Source organism: Lactuca sativa, chromosome 4, assembly GCF_002870075.4.
Source record: "Lactuca sativa cultivar Salinas chromosome 4, Lsat_Salinas_v11, whole genome shotgun sequence".
In the NCBI taxonomy this organism is placed as follows: domain Eukaryota; kingdom Viridiplantae; phylum Streptophyta; class Magnoliopsida; order Asterales; family Asteraceae; genus Lactuca; species Lactuca sativa.
This window is the reverse complement of record NC_056626.2, coordinates 237485568-237501452: the sequence shown is the minus strand read 5'-3', so window position 1 is coordinate 237501452 and position 15885 is coordinate 237485568. Positions and strand designations below refer to the sequence as shown.

General features: G+C 34.8%; 2 protein-coding genes across 2 annotated transcripts; both read left to right on the top strand.

The window, feature by feature from the left end:
- Positions 1-1881: 1881 nt before the first annotated feature.
- On the top strand, positions 1882-4161 carry LOC111912909 (superoxide dismutase [Mn], mitochondrial). Its single transcript, XM_052771421.1, has 5 exons — positions 1882-2142; positions 3276-3322; positions 3419-3544; positions 3632-3688; positions 3777-4161. The coding sequence occupies exons 1-5, from the start codon at positions 2001-2003 to the stop codon at positions 3924-3926; spliced, it is 522 nt and encodes a 173-aa protein (XP_052627381.1). The 5' UTR covers positions 1882-2000; the 3' UTR covers positions 3927-4161.
- Positions 2328-3065, top strand: LOC128133906 (bZIP transcription factor 11-like). Its single transcript, XM_052771420.1, has one exon. It carries the CDS (start codon positions 2424-2426, stop codon positions 2919-2921), a length of 498 nt encoding a protein of 165 aa, XP_052627380.1. The 5' UTR covers positions 2328-2423; the 3' UTR covers positions 2922-3065.
- Positions 4162-15885: the final 11724 nt, after the last annotated feature.

The following is a 15885-nucleotide window of genomic DNA, read 5'->3' as shown; positions in this document are numbered from 1 at the left end:
TTGTTTGTTGACTATTTGCAGTGCTTGTATGAAGTGTTTGATTGAAATTTTGTTTTCATAGAGTAACCATCATACATGCTTTCATGTTTTTGATTCATAATTGACATTAGTGTTGTAGTTACAAGGCACCAAAATTTCTAGTTGTGACAATGGAGCAGTCGAGACTCGTCTTTTATTTTGAACATTCATTATGTTGTTTATGATATGAAAGAACACACTTGTAATCAAAATTATATTATTAATGCAATGGATGATGTTGTTGCTTGTTTACTACTTTGCATTGTTGTGATACTTGACATGACGTCCTCCGCCCAAGAACATTTCCGTCGTTCCTGGTTTTGGGGTGTGACATCATGCGAGATATCTAGCTTAATTAGGTTTGATATTAGGTAGTCTCACTAGTAGAACGTGTATACCCTAGGAATGGAGAGTAAATTTCAGTTCCACGACATTATGAGGCCTCGATGTATGGTAGCTCGGTACGAGATGACCAGAAATGGTAGGTTCCAATTAGGAAATTATTAGTAGTATGTCTGGTCACCCCGTAGAGTAGGTGACAACACTTGATCATTCTAAACGACCTTGTGAATTACGTTGCTAGTGTGATCTCTTTACTCACAGACATAGATAAATTAGTAAACCGTATTCATCGAATACTCTTACGACCCATAAGCCTTTTTGACTTACACTGACAATGGAAGCCCCTAGTTATGTAGTTACCCTCAATGATTCACCAGGCAATATTATTTTTCCCTGATAATCATGGTCTAAGATCTGTGAAAATCGATAGAAATGGTTAGTCTAGGATTTTGAGGATTGGTAGGAATGGATATGCATAAATGCTTATTATATGGTAACGGTTTGTTTGCAGGTCTAATAATTGTTGAATATGATCGTATCAGTGTCATGGGATTGAAATCCCTATGTAGCTTACCAGGTTTCCCCAACCTGACCCACTCGGTTCATATGCATTACATGTATCAAGACTTAAGCCACTGGAACTTGATTGCGATGCTGAGTGATTAAGAGACAACCTGCAATAGTATTGACGACCATCAGGTCTTTACGCTGAAACTTATGTATTCGTATTGATTACGACATCCTACGGATTTTAACATTTTGGAAACAACACTACTAGAAAAACAGCCTTTTACGACGCGCAAAACACGACGCTCTTTGATTTATGTTACGCATTAGAGAGCGACATTAAAAAAGAGTCATCTCTTCAAAAAATTTAAGAATTTAGGTCGCGCATTATTGCGTGCCCTTAAATTAGTGTCCAAAAAACAAAAACAAAAAAACACGGAGGGCACCTATAATAAGATGCGTGTCGTCTAAGGATGTCGCTTTATAAATTTAATTTGAACGCGCGTTCTATCCTTTAATAATCAGGGGGAACGCATTCCGTCCTTTAATAATCAGGGGGGAAAATGAAAAAATGAAATCCTAAAACATTAAAAACCCCGCCTTCCTTTTTTTCTTCTTTCCCTCTTGCCTTAATTATCGATTCCTCATTTTTCTCTCAGATTTGAGTCTCCTCTTTCATCAAAAATAAGAGGTAGCAAGGTAAATTTTCTGAGATTCGAAACTATATGACTCGAATTAGAGGTTGAAGATCAGAAATCGATGGTTACAAGTCAGATTTGGGATCGAAAGTCAGAGGTTCAAGGTACAATCGGAAACATCAAGAGAAGGAAAGCAAAAGTGGAGGAGGCATCAGGTTCGAAGATTGTTCTCTTCTTCTTCATGTATATGCCCTGGATTTCTTTCTCTTACATTCAATCTCTAAATATTCTTTTATTCCCTAAATGAGGTACAAAGATTATTCCCTTCTTCTCCATCTGTTTTTGGAACACATGGCTCTACGAACCCTTGCGACTGCTAAAACCCTAGGTGCGATATCAAAGTTTTAGCAACATGTGTGTGGATTGCAGACGTTCACGCTTCCCGATCTTTCCTACGATTATGACGCACTGGAGTCGGCGATTAGCGGAGAGATTATGCAGCTCCATCACCAGAAACACCACCGGACTTACATAACCAACTACAATAAAGCTATCGAGCAGCTCGATGATGCTATCACCAAGGGAGATGCTTCAACTGTTGTCAAATTTCAGAGCACTATTAAGTTCAATGGCGAAGGTTAAACACTATAATTTCATATCTTGTCGATTTCAGTGTTTTTGGTTGAATACTTGCTAGAAGCGTTATGTACGAATTTACATCTATATCTTATATATATATATATATATATATATATATATATATATATATATATATATATATATATATATATTTAATAGATAGATAAATCTAAATAGTAATAATAATAATCAATTTGAAGCTCTATTACCATCTGGGTTCTGTTTAAAATCTTCATTTTCTCTCTTCGAATCTGCAATTTCAAACTTGAAGGTATTCTAATGGCTTCCTCTAGTGGTACGACAACATCATCAGGTGGTTCATACCCAATTCAGAACTCGGGGTCTGATGAAGATCTTCAGCAATTGATGGATCAGAGGAGGAAGAAGAGAATGATTTCGAATCGTGAATCTGCAAGGAGATTTAGAAAGAGGAAGCAAAAGCATCTGGATGATCTCAAGAGTCAGCTGAATCAACTCAGAAATGAGAACAACCAGATCATATCAAGTGTCAGTATCACCACCCAGCATTACATAAGCGTGGAGGCGGAGAACTCTGTTCTAAGAGCTCAGGCGGCGGAGCTGAGCCACCGGCTACAGTCTCTGAACGAGATGATCGCTTTTATGTACCAACCTGTCGACACCGGTTGTAGGTTTGAGGACGAGCAATACGGCAGCGGAGGTGGCACTGAGTTTGTCGACGAGTTCATGAATAACTCACTAAGTTACCTTTATGCAAACCAGCCTATTATGGCTTCAGCAGACATGATTCAGTACTGAGTCAGATGTAAATCTCCTAAAAGTATTGAAAAAAAATTCAGATTTGGTGATAGCTTGGGTGTGTTAGGGTGGGGTGGGGTGGGTTGGGTGGAATAAAGATTTGTGAACAAAGGAAGATGAAGATTTATGTGATGATTTATGGGTACAAAGAGCTATGATTGTAATGGGTCTTTCTTGTAATGGGTCTTTCTTGCAAGGTTAAACACTATAATTCGATTGGAAACTTCCTCTTCAAGTCCTAAATAGGTTAAAATGAAACAACTGAACAACACATTTAGGACAAATTTGATGCTAGGAGGATAATAATATTCATACAACCACAGATATCTAATCTACCCTTATGTCTCTGAGCAGGTCATGTAAATCACTCAATTTTCTGGAAGAATCTCACTCCCACCAGTGTTAGTTTCTTGACTTCTTCTTCTGATTTAGATGATAATTCTGACTTCCGAGCACTATAATTTGACCAAAACTGAAACCCTAAAACCTTATTGTAGGAAGGAGGTGGCGAGCCACCACATGGTTCTTTGGGCTCGACTATCAACCAGAGCTTTAGTTCTGTGGAAAAACTGATTGCTAAAAAGAACGCAAAAGGCGCTGCTGTGCAAGGTTCTGGATGGGTGGTATGTTCCTTAATCTTTATTTTGTCATTTTGGTTTTTTCTTTCAACTTTTTTTTTGTTATTTTAAACTTATGATATATTTTGGCAGTGGCTTGCTGTTGACATAGAGTTGAAGAGGCTTGTGGTTGAAACCACATCAAACCAGGTAAGTTATCACTAGTTTTATTCAAACAAATTAGTATCCCTATTAAACTTCAGAATTCAAATTATTGAAATATGAATCTCTATTATAGGACCCACTGGTTACAAAAGGTCCAAGTTTGGTTCCTCTGCTTGGCATAGATGTTTCGAAGCATGCATTTAAAAAAATTTCATTTTTGTATGGTATACAAATTGTACACATTTCAACTTATATATGTGTTTTTGTACAATTTGCAGTATAAAAATGTCAGGCCCGATTACTTAAAGAACATCTGGAAGGTGATCAACTGGAAATATGCAAGTGAGGTATATGAGAAAGAGTGCCCTTAAAAGAGTTGCAGGTTTGTTAAGATTTAAAGGATGCAATAAAGAAACCCTATTTTACCCTTGGGATAAGAACATACTGTGTATGAAACCAGTTTTCCTGTTACACATTGGATTTTTCTGATTAGAATCCATTGAATCATTGAGTTTCAGTCAATAACTAACATTCCTTTGTGCAGATGAAGCTTATGATTTCTGTTTAAGAGCTGTTCAAATACTACCTATACCTTCTCTCTCTCTCTCTCTCTCCCTCTCTCTCTCTCTCTCTAATAACTTTGTGAAGATTTATTTATATTATTTAATAAATCTTTTACACATTTGAAGTTATTAAATAATAAATATTGTGTATTTTGTTGTCTGCAGTATGATGACACAGAGAAACGAAGAGAAATGGCTAAAAACTCTTTAGAAAGATACACTCATTATTATGAAAGATGGGCTACAAACCAATCCATAAGCTTACATTATTATTGTTATAACTTATAATATCGTTTCTATTTATATAAAAAAACACTTGACTTTTATATGATGTTTTATAATTTATAAGTTTTAACAGGATAATTATTGTTTTTTGTTCTGGAGTTAGCAATGTTATCAAACACAGCTGAAACTGTGAAAAGAGCCAGAGAACTGAGGGAATTGGGAGTTTACCCTATGGTCCTCATGTCCCAAATGGCTACACTTATTATGGACATTATTGCTGGAACATATCAAGTAATTGAAGCTAGTGCTGACTCATTGTTTGATGGTAGAAGCTGTAAGTTCTTCTCAACTTTTTTTCTTTATTATTAAAAAAATTTAAAACTAATGTTAATTAAATTATAGGGTTAATCTAAAAGATACCTTATTTTGTGTTTGTTTTGAATAAAACTTCAAAATTACTTTTTGCCCAGATAAAAAAAATTCTGTTTTTTTCATTTTTCCCGATCCGGCCATTTTAATCATTTTTTTGTCAAAGAATTTGTACACTAAATAGCACATAGGGGGAGGGAGGAGGGTGTTAAAATGATTATACGATGAAACATAAATTTTGTAAACTAAAATTTTAATAATAATAATTTATCGTGTTAAAAAAAGGTTGTAAAAGTATTTATGATTCAAAGTAATATAATTTTTGATAATTATTTAAAGATAAAAAAGTAATTAAATTAATTGAAATCTGATCCTTATGATTGAAAGTAATATAATTTTTGCTAAAAATTACATAAATGCTCCCTCTGTTAACCAATTTACAAAACAACTCATGTCTTAATAAATTAATTGAAATCTGATCCTTATGTTATTCAATTGACATAACAGCCCCTGTGTAACTAAATTTTCAAAGCAGTACATTTGTTTTAAAAAATTACATAATGGCCCATGTGTTAATAAAATTTAATGAAATTTGGTCCCTTTGTATAAATCAAAGTCTAAAGAAGTAATCACAGTGATTTTTTTTTTTTTTTTTTGCATTTTTTTATAATAATTGTTGTAATGTTGATTACATTCAATACAGTTTTAACAGAAACTTTAAGTTTTTCAATTAAACATTATGTTCAAAATGTTTTAAAAAAAACTGTTACAACCGAAAAGTATGATTTAGATTTATAAAATCACCATTACATCAATTATGCTAAAAAATTCAAGGATACCTAACATTATTTCTTTAAAGGGAAAAGGACAAATATGCTTTTTTCTTTATACTTTATGAAAAAACAAAAACAAATGAAACAAAAAACAGATACCACACTTCTGTTGTATGCTATCTCCTTCTCACGAAATAGATACCATAGAAAACAGATACTATGTATACATAATGAAAGTAAGATGATATATGAAACTCAAATCTTAAAAAAAAAAGTAGTAGAAGGAGAAGAAGATTCGTAATAGAAGGAGAATGAGAAGAAATAAACTATAAACTGAAACTATGGATAGGTAAATGAAACTAGTTGCTAATTCTTGCGTTTAAACTTTTAATATTGTGTTTTTTTCTTTGTTTAAAATTTGTTAAGTGTTTTTTTAATAGATTGTAGCCTCGGAATCCATACGAGACACTGGAGCAGTTGCAAGTTCTCGGGCTGCTGAAATTGGGCTTGATATTCTAGCACAAACAATCCAGGTGTCACCTAGTTATTAAAGTTATATTTGTAAACATGTATATAAATACAAGGGCATTTTGGTCAATATACCCCCATAAAAGTTTTTAAAAAAGATAGGTAACTATTTGTTGCGCTTAATTTATGGATTGACAAGCCCCATAAGGTAACAAAAAAGATAATTTATTTTATTGTATTTTAAATCAAATTATCAAATCATATATAAACTACCCAAACAATATTCAAATTTTATTTTATCGCCTCAATTTTGCAGACGAGCATTGTGTTTACATTAGAAGAAGGCCCGAGGGTCTTGTTCAATGGTTTAGCTGTGTTTGCTCTAAGGGAGATCAACTTATCAAAAGTAAGTTATTTTTTTCACCCTTTTACTTAATATTTTTGTGATTGAATGAAAGTCTTAATGAAAGTAATTGACAACCCTTTTTCTATAAATGATGTTGTGATTGTGGGAGAGGTGTTTTGTTTTTCTCTGTTGCTAGGTAACCTTCTCAACAACATCATTCTACTTAAGCAGGTGATTAATCAAAGATTAAGTGATATTTTTAATCATGTTTGGCATTCCTTTCCAGTAAGAAACAGAGTTGTATGATTATTTGTTAGTTTTATAGGAATGTATAACACATATTAGCAATGTATTATTTTTGTTTAACATTTGAATGATTCTTTGTATGACATTATAATTTGTGCAATTTATTTTATATTATGCAATGGATTGTATTTTTTGTATATGGTATTTTATTTCTATTATAAGAAATTAAATGAAAACTTAATTTAAAAATTAATAAATATATAAATTTTTTTTTAAGCATTTAAATTTACGATACGCAAAAATGTATGTCATCTTCATTTATGACATGGCCTTTCTTGACAGGGGCTTTCTTGATACGCATTGCGTGTCATTAAGACGCGCGTCGTAAGGTTACGACATGCGAATGCGTGTCGTCTTCCTTTATGACAGGGCCTTCCTTGATACGCATTGCGCGTCGTAAATGCGCGTCATAAATGCGCGTCGTCTATAGACGACATGCAAAAGCGCGTCGTCTCTCTTTATGACAGGGCCTTCCTTGACACGCATTTGCGCGTCGTCTGAGCGTTTTACGACGCGCAATGAGCATCGTAAAAGGCCTTTTTTCTAGTAGTGCAAACATTTGTAATCAAAAATGATCTTTTGTATTGGGATTTTCCACAAATATAAATACATGATTTTTAAAGCATAAAGAAAAGTTTTAATTGGTTCTAAAAATTAGAGGATGTCACAGTTGGTATCAGAGCATTAAGTTATGCAAACTAGGAATTTGTAGGATTTCTAGACGTAAACTTGAGAGTTATGCAATGATGGTGAGGTGTGTGTCTAGGATAGTTTAGGTTCTAAAACCAATAGAAACAAGCACTAGGATATTTTAGGGTATAGGCCTTAAATAATGTTAAGTGCTAAATAAGAAACTAATATATATATATATATATATATATATATATATATATATATATATATACACACACACACACACACACACACATATATATATATATATATATATATCGCATAACGTAGGTAAAATGACTTTTTTGCTATAATATGCACTAACTTAATTTAGGATAAGATGCCAAATTTTCTGTTTTGTGCCAAATGAATTGTAGTATAGCATGACTTATATTACCATCAAGGTTGCTATTATTAGATTCAAGCTATGTTCTCGACGTAGTATTAGGGAATTTTATATGTTCAAATTTTTAAACGTTTAATTACGATATTAGAATTAGCACATAAATTTTTGGGGTAATAAAGAGGATTTCACGTCTAAATATTATTTATATATATTCCCGTCTCGGTACATTGAATGCCTTCTCAAATGTACATAATGTCATAGTTAGGACGCGTAGTAGAGTGGGAAATGATATCGGAGACCGAAGCCCTAAACCGCTTACGAGGGATGGAGTTCAAGATATGATTCGAGCAATGATTGACGAACATATAAAGGGAATTAGACAACTATTCCAAGGAAATGGAGAAGAACCCACTGCACCGGTTATGGATCCATTGTTGAATAAGGTCACACCAAGGAAGGAGACTACAATCGGAATATATAATCGTCAACAGTTAGGAAGGACATTCCAAAGAAAGACGTTGATAAAGATGGATTCAAGTATGAAGACTTCACGGTATCCCAACCACCAAGACTTTCTAGAGAACCAACACCAGTAGCAGTCATGGATTGGATCTACAAAATTGAGACATTGTTCGAGAGATATTACTACAAAAACCAATGGAAAACAATCTTCGCAACCAGACAGCTAAAGAGTGGAGTATTAAGTTGGTGGAAGCAGTTGGCTAATGTTATGCCGAAAGGAAAGGCAAGGAAGATATCATGGGAGAACTTTCTTGTACAATTGAAGGATGAGTATTACTCAAAAAGTGACCTTCTGGAAATTGAAAATGAATTCCAAAACCTTACGCTACAACCTTTTTCGAAAAAATAAAATTAGTCACTTACCTAGTTCAGCATGATAGAAAATTTTGCTAATGGATTACCAACAGATTTCGATCCTTTAGTAAAGCAAGCAACTAACTTGGTAGCAGCTATCCAAGTTGCAAGGTTCTTGGAATAGATAGTTGAAAAGAAATCACCACCAAGGATGACGCTAGAGAGAATAGGAAGGGTAAAGAAATTTTGGATCCTAATTAGAGGGGAAGGTTTCCAAAATATAACCCTAACGAAAAGTAGCCCGGAGATGGCAATGAAGCAATATGGTGCGAAAAATGCAGAAGGACGCCTTTTGGAGAATGCTCAGAAGCTGTAACCTGCTTTAGGTGTGGCAAATCGGGTAACTATACTAACCAATGTGCAGTTGCTTATATGTCATGTTTCAAGTGTGGAGAAGTTGGGCATTTGAATGAGGATTGCCCGAGAAACAACGGAGCAACATGAGCATTGCAAAAGACTCTGAAGATAGTAAAGGAAGAAGCACATGGCACTTCAGGAAGTTAGGGGTAGGAAGCTACCTACCTAAATTCAATATATGGAGTAGTAATCTTATATAGATACTAGCGTCAGAAGCCTAACATAGAGAAAGGCAAATTGTGTAAATAAAGGATGTAATCATTTTCAAAAGTTACAAAATTTCTAGTTATGTTACATCGTTGTGTAGCATTAAGAAATTATGATTTCAACATATGCGGTTGGTTAAGAATAAGTTCTGGTATAGTGTACCTTGTAAAGCAAGACACTTGTGACAACCCAAAATTCTATTATGTATAAACAATATCACTTCAATGGAAGTTATAACAGTCATAGTAAATTTTCAGACTTTTATGTATAAGTTTGAGTAATTCAGGGTTTACACTTCAGGAGATATTAGGAGAGTGGATGCACTAGGGTTTTGTGCAACACTGTTATTCCAACACTCTATTATATTAGAGATCATTTCGGGAATAAAATATTTTCTACCAAAAATCTCAGGACTATAAATAGAATTCTGAACCAATTTCATTCATTATTCACATTTTCAACTAGAGAAAAGCCATTTTCTCTCTCACGGATCTTCGGGTTTTCATCCCAAATCGTGAGTACCTCTCTTTAGTAGTGTTATATAGCTCTTAATGTGTTTATAACATAGATTAGATAGCTAAACAACTAGATTTAGGAGTTTACTCCCCAAGGTGTTCTTGGGCGGGAAACTCTCGAAACAATGCCTAGCCTTTCCCCCGTAATATGTTACTACCTTAGGCTTGTATATAGGTGTAATTGGGACAAGAAAACAACAAAGAAACACCAAAGTTTGGGTGTTCACGGCCCAAGAAGATCTTGGACCGTGAACTCCAAAAACATGGACCAAAGTGTGCTTTTAATGCACCTAAAGCATTGGACTATCACATAGAATTAGTTCCACTTAAATCAAGGACTCTAACACATCAAAAAACCCTCTTTTTGAGAGATTATGGCCCTAATAAGGCTCTTGGGCCGTAAACATGAAAGAAGGGCACCATTGTGTGCCTAAGGCCTTCATTTGCTTTAGGTAAAAGTCTAGAACCTATCATACATGTGCATGAGACTTGAAAGCATCAAAAAGACCCTTCCATAAGAGTTTATGGCAGTAAACTCAAATGGAATTGGCCTTAGGGACGTAAACTCCTCAAAGGAGGTTATTAGTGCCCCAAACCCTTCCAAGAATTAAACCACCAAGTTGGAATACTTCTAGGGATCATTTAGAACTTCAAAACACAAAATGGCACCAAGCTTAGGAGTTCATGCCCGTAAACACAAGGGTTTACAAACGTAAACTCCTTGTGTGGGGGTTATATGGAGAGTAAACTCAAGTATGGAGTCCTTTGGAACCCTAAACCCAAGTGCCTTGCAATCCTTGGGGCTTATAACACTTATATAAAGTGTTTATTGTGTTCTAGGATGTCTTAACATTATGAATTAGTAATTTAAGACTAATTGGTTACATATATGTGTGATTATATGTTCATTAGGATCATAGTGTGCGTATAAGTCCTCACTTGACACCTAACAATCCTACACCGTTCAGTTCATCCAAACCACCATCTACAGGTCAGTTCATACCCCTTAATCAATGTTTTAAATGATTTTAAATGCTTTAATAGGGGGGGGAATACAAGTAGAAAACAAGATGTTATTAAATCACTCATATGTATTTTATAACTGTGTTTTCATCCAGTAGATTTCACATACTACAAAATGTGATGCACGAAATGGTTTTCTATCTTAAAACTACGTTGTTATCAAATGTATTACTTTTGAAATGTTTATTTAAATTGACATCAAGTCACTTTTTATTATTGTTCAAAACTCTTAGATATCTTACAAAACCATTACTTTTACCTTCTTGAACAAAAATATACCTATACACTTATGTTCAGATATATGTTTGAGATTATAGTTTTCATCCTACATTTAGTTTCCCACACTCTTGGGTAGCAAGGGTGTATAAACCTACTTGAACAACCAATTACCTTTCAGTTAAGTATCATAGGGATAGTTAGAAGATATCAAACATTATTCCTATTACAAGGAATCACACAAGAGCCAGTTCATTCATGAGTCTATACCAGTACATTACATGATATATGCGTACATTTAGCTAGGCTTACATGATACATGAGTACATTTACATAGATACATTTATCTTAATACGCTTACATGAATACCATACCTAATTACTGTTACATAGATACATTATCCTGTATTCACTTACCTGGATACTTGTACCTACAGTTACAAGGATGATTTATTCTTACCTTCTGTGTAAATTTTTCCTGCCTATCCCTGTTCGATGGGATGTCTAGACGGGACTAACCATTCCGGAACCCAGCTGTTAGCACCAGTGGGTGATGAACATCTACGGATGTATAAGGTTACTACTTATATTAGGAGTCAGTTACGGGACTAACCCTTCCTCCAACCTGCTGCTGCTATAGAGGACAATTTGACAATCTTCGGATGTTTATTAGGTTATACATTTCGCTTACTGCGATGTCGTGTTAGTCCTGGTACCGAGGGATAACACTTACATGGTTATATTTTTCCTATTTACTTTATTTTGTGATATATTCACATAAATGATGAGTTAGACTAATTAATGTTTGTATTAGTCAAAAAGAAGGAAAAACTATCATTTATATAACAGAACATTCGGGTCTTGGTAAAGGAGTACATCTCATACTAATAGGAAATAAGGGATTTCCTAGGGTATTTCATACTTATGTCAACTGTTCACTTAAAGATTTACATGGCATTCATAACAGCTTTTCAAAAACAAGACAAGGACACTTAATTACTTATGAATTAACCAGCTTTAAGCTGATACTCTCTTTCAAAATAACTTGTATTCTCAGGTCACCAGTAGACAGGTACGATGGCCAGGTTTTGAGAAGACGGAGCATAGACAAGTCTCGTCTTTCATTTTGATTGTATATTTTTGGTGTCTTATTACAATGAAAGAACACACATGTATTAAAACTTTACTTATAATGCAATGGATGGTGTTGTTGCTTGTTTACTATTTTACATTGTTGTGATACTGTACATGACGTCCTCCACCCCGGAACGTTTCCACCGTTCTTGGTTTTGGGGTGTGACAGATTGGTATCAGAGCAATGTTTATAGTGAATATAGTATATCAACCCATAAAAGATATACTAACTATAAATACATTGGGATTAAAATACTCTGTCTAAGAGTTATACTTTTAAATAATAAAATATTTAAGTAAGTATACGTGCATGCATTCATACTAAAATCAGTGTCACAATGACAAGAACAAAAGTATTACGATTGTTGAATATCACAAGTAAGCCTGGGGATATATGGTCAATCTTGGGAATGGCATAGCCTGATCAACTATGCTGGTCCAAGGAGTGATTAGCATGTGCCCAAGAATGGTTGTGATATGGCAACAAGTCTAAAAAAAACTTACTTACCAACACAACAATAAAGAAATACCATAGGGGTATTTGTTCTTACTGTAGTTATCTTAGTCAGCTCGTCTATTTAGCTATTTCTTATATCCCTTTTCCTGCGTAGATTTTAATGTCTGGATTTCACCACGGGGATCCGTACTTCCTGAACCAAGCTAATGCTGGTTGGCTAGAGGCAGAACCGGAAGATGATCACCCAATCCCGTTGGATGATCACCATGCTGAGCGTATTTCCGATAGTTCTGACTCGGAGCCTGAAGTGAACAACCTACCCCCAGCTGCTCAAAACCCCAACCTAAACCTCCGTCCCGCGTTTCAAGGACCCACACCTCTGTGGGCCACTAACTTGACTAGATGGAGTCAGGAACAAGGTATTAGCTTTAAAGCTGATGATATCATAAGTATATTAGTGTCTTAGTTTGTATGAAAGTGTTTGAAAGATGTTTGTAAGATGTAATGAATAAGTTTTGTAAATTTTGTGTTTGTTTGAACTATCCTAGAAAATCCTATGTTTCCTACTAAGAGTAGCCTTCTACCAAGGCATCTAGTAACTGTGTGTGTCTCTTTTCAGAGTGTGTATTTTCCCAAATCCGACTATCATTAACCAAAAATATAGTTTTTTTACATTTCCGTGCATCGTGTGAATGCTAACCAAGTGAATGTAATGGGATAAATATTATAGTACTGTAGTGTTGTATTAAGTAACTACTGTTGTACTAACTACCTTAAACCAATTGTTATTTAAAGTACAATGTGATCGGCCTGTACCCTGCTACCGACTCAATAGTAAAACGACGATGTAAGACCCCGTAAGAAATGACATTTGGCACCCGTAGACTTGCAAGTCCCACTGTAACAAGCAGCAAGGTGTAGGATAGTCAATCCAGTATAGATCCATACGCAAACTCATACGCTCCCCAATTAAGGAGATTCTGGATACAAAAACGGTCATGGCAGGTAGTGCCATGACCCGTTTAATAGCTCACATAACTGAATGTAATGTATGTGCTAGCTATATTGTGTGTTCTTCCTCTGTCTAGCCTGTATGTTTGTTTGTCATCATTATGTATTATGTTTGTTTCTCATTACTATGTATTATGTTTGTTTCTCATCACTATTTATTATGTTTGTTTCTCATCACTGTGTATTATGTTTGTTTCTCATCACTATGTATTATGTTTTTTTCTCATCACTATGTATTATGTTTGTTTCTCATCACTATGTATTATGTTTGTTTCTCATCACTATGTATTAATATTAGTAAAACCCTAAACTACACCTATTGTAGTTTACTAGTAATATAACTTGTACGTATGAATATGGATGTATACCCTTGCTACCCAAGGGTATTGAATTGACTGGAAGGACCTTTTATGACTATATATGTACACATGATATATAACTAATATTTAAACGACCCTCGGACGGACACCCGATATCCCACCAGACCACATCTCAAGCGCGAAAAGGAAATAGGGCGGGCAGGCCTTCCTAAGCCTTTTAAATATTACTTAAATAACTATACATACATTGACATGCAATTGATAATAAGTATAACAGAGTTTAAGTAAAAGTATTTGATAAGTAAAAGAGTTTGTAAACAGTTTGAAGCAAAACAGTTTGATAAACAGTTTGAACAGTAAGAAAATCATTGGTTTTGTAGTTCTTAATCACATGTGATTGATGTAATAACTATAAGTACTCAACTTGTATTCCCCCCCCCCCCCATAAAAGCATTTAAAAACTTTAAAAATATTTCAAAGATTAGTTAAAGAGGTATGAACTCAACTGTAGAGAGTAGTTCTGATGACAATGTTGGATCAGTTGCTAAGTGCCAAGTAGTGACTTGAATACACATATGAATCCTAATTAGCATATATTGATACATATATGAATATAATTAGTGTTATGAACAACTAATTATTGAATTGGGACCACCTTAGGGACTGGTAAACACTTATATTGAAGTGTTACAACCATATATGTTTTTACGAAGGGTTATAAGGCTATACAAGAGAGTGTATGGCCAAAATACACACTATATGTGTGTGTGCGGCCAGGTGTGCTGCCAGCATGTGTGTGCGGCCAGAAGGCGTGTGCTGCCAGAAAACATGGTGTTCTTGGTGTTCTTGGTGAAAGATGTTACCTTTCCGGATGATACTTGAGAGGATTTTCGAGTCCTTGCTTTGTAGAAGTGTAAGAAATGATCAAAATGACCAAGGATAGTATATATAGGAGGGTGAGTGCAGCTGGAGGTGTGTGTGGTTGGTCTGTGTGCGGCTGGCTGGCCACACACTCTAGTGTGCGGCCGCACACACCTGGTTTGGTGTGTTTGGCCCGTTTTTCCAATGCTACACCCAATCTAACCCATCCTCCGACACGTGTCTCAATTATACTAAGCTTTAAGCACTCTTTTAGACCCAAAAATTCATTATAAAATAGGAAAATGAAGCTAACTTTAATAACAATGAAGAATGTAAGCTAGAAATTTCGGGTTGTCACAATTACACAAGTGAAACGATTTACTACACAACTTGTAAGAAAATATGGGATTTTCTGGAAATACATACACGAACTTTCGAATGGCATACATTTATTCAAACCACTACTTATGAACTCACCAACTTAATTTTTGACACTTTTTCTTTGATATAACTTGTGTTCTCAGGGAATCACTAAGGCAGGTTGTCAGCAATCTTTTGAAGCTTAACGCGATGACGTTACTTACATACTTTTGAATCGTGATTTGTGTAATCAACTTTTGAACTTGTATTGATACAATCATGTAAACTTTTCAACTAATAAAATATGGTGGTGTGTACTTTCTTTACTATACAATTGTTGTGATACCAGACATGACGTCATCCGCCTCCGAACGTTTCCGCCGTTCAGGTTTGGGGGTGTGACAGATTGGTATCAGAGCATTGTTTATAGTGAACTAAGTATATCAAAACCAATTTTTCATATACAACTATAAGCACAACTAGGCAAAAACACTCCAATTTAGAGTCATACATTTTAAAATAAATTCTTTTTTTTATATAAAAGTATACATGCATTCATTTCACATAAGAGCCGGTATCATAAATGACGACGATAGAGAAGTAGTATAGATAAGTTGTGCAGTGCATATGTGCCTTGGAACATGTAATCAGAACTCGGATGGATATAGCCAGATCAACTATATTTATCCAAGAGTCGACTAACGTGTGCCAAGGAGTACCTGCAGTGCACAACAAGTCTAAAACATACCAAGAACACAACTTTTAGAACCAAACAATATATTTGGAATACTCTAGGAGTATTCTATGCGATAGTATTAAGCCTCAATTTGCCAACTTA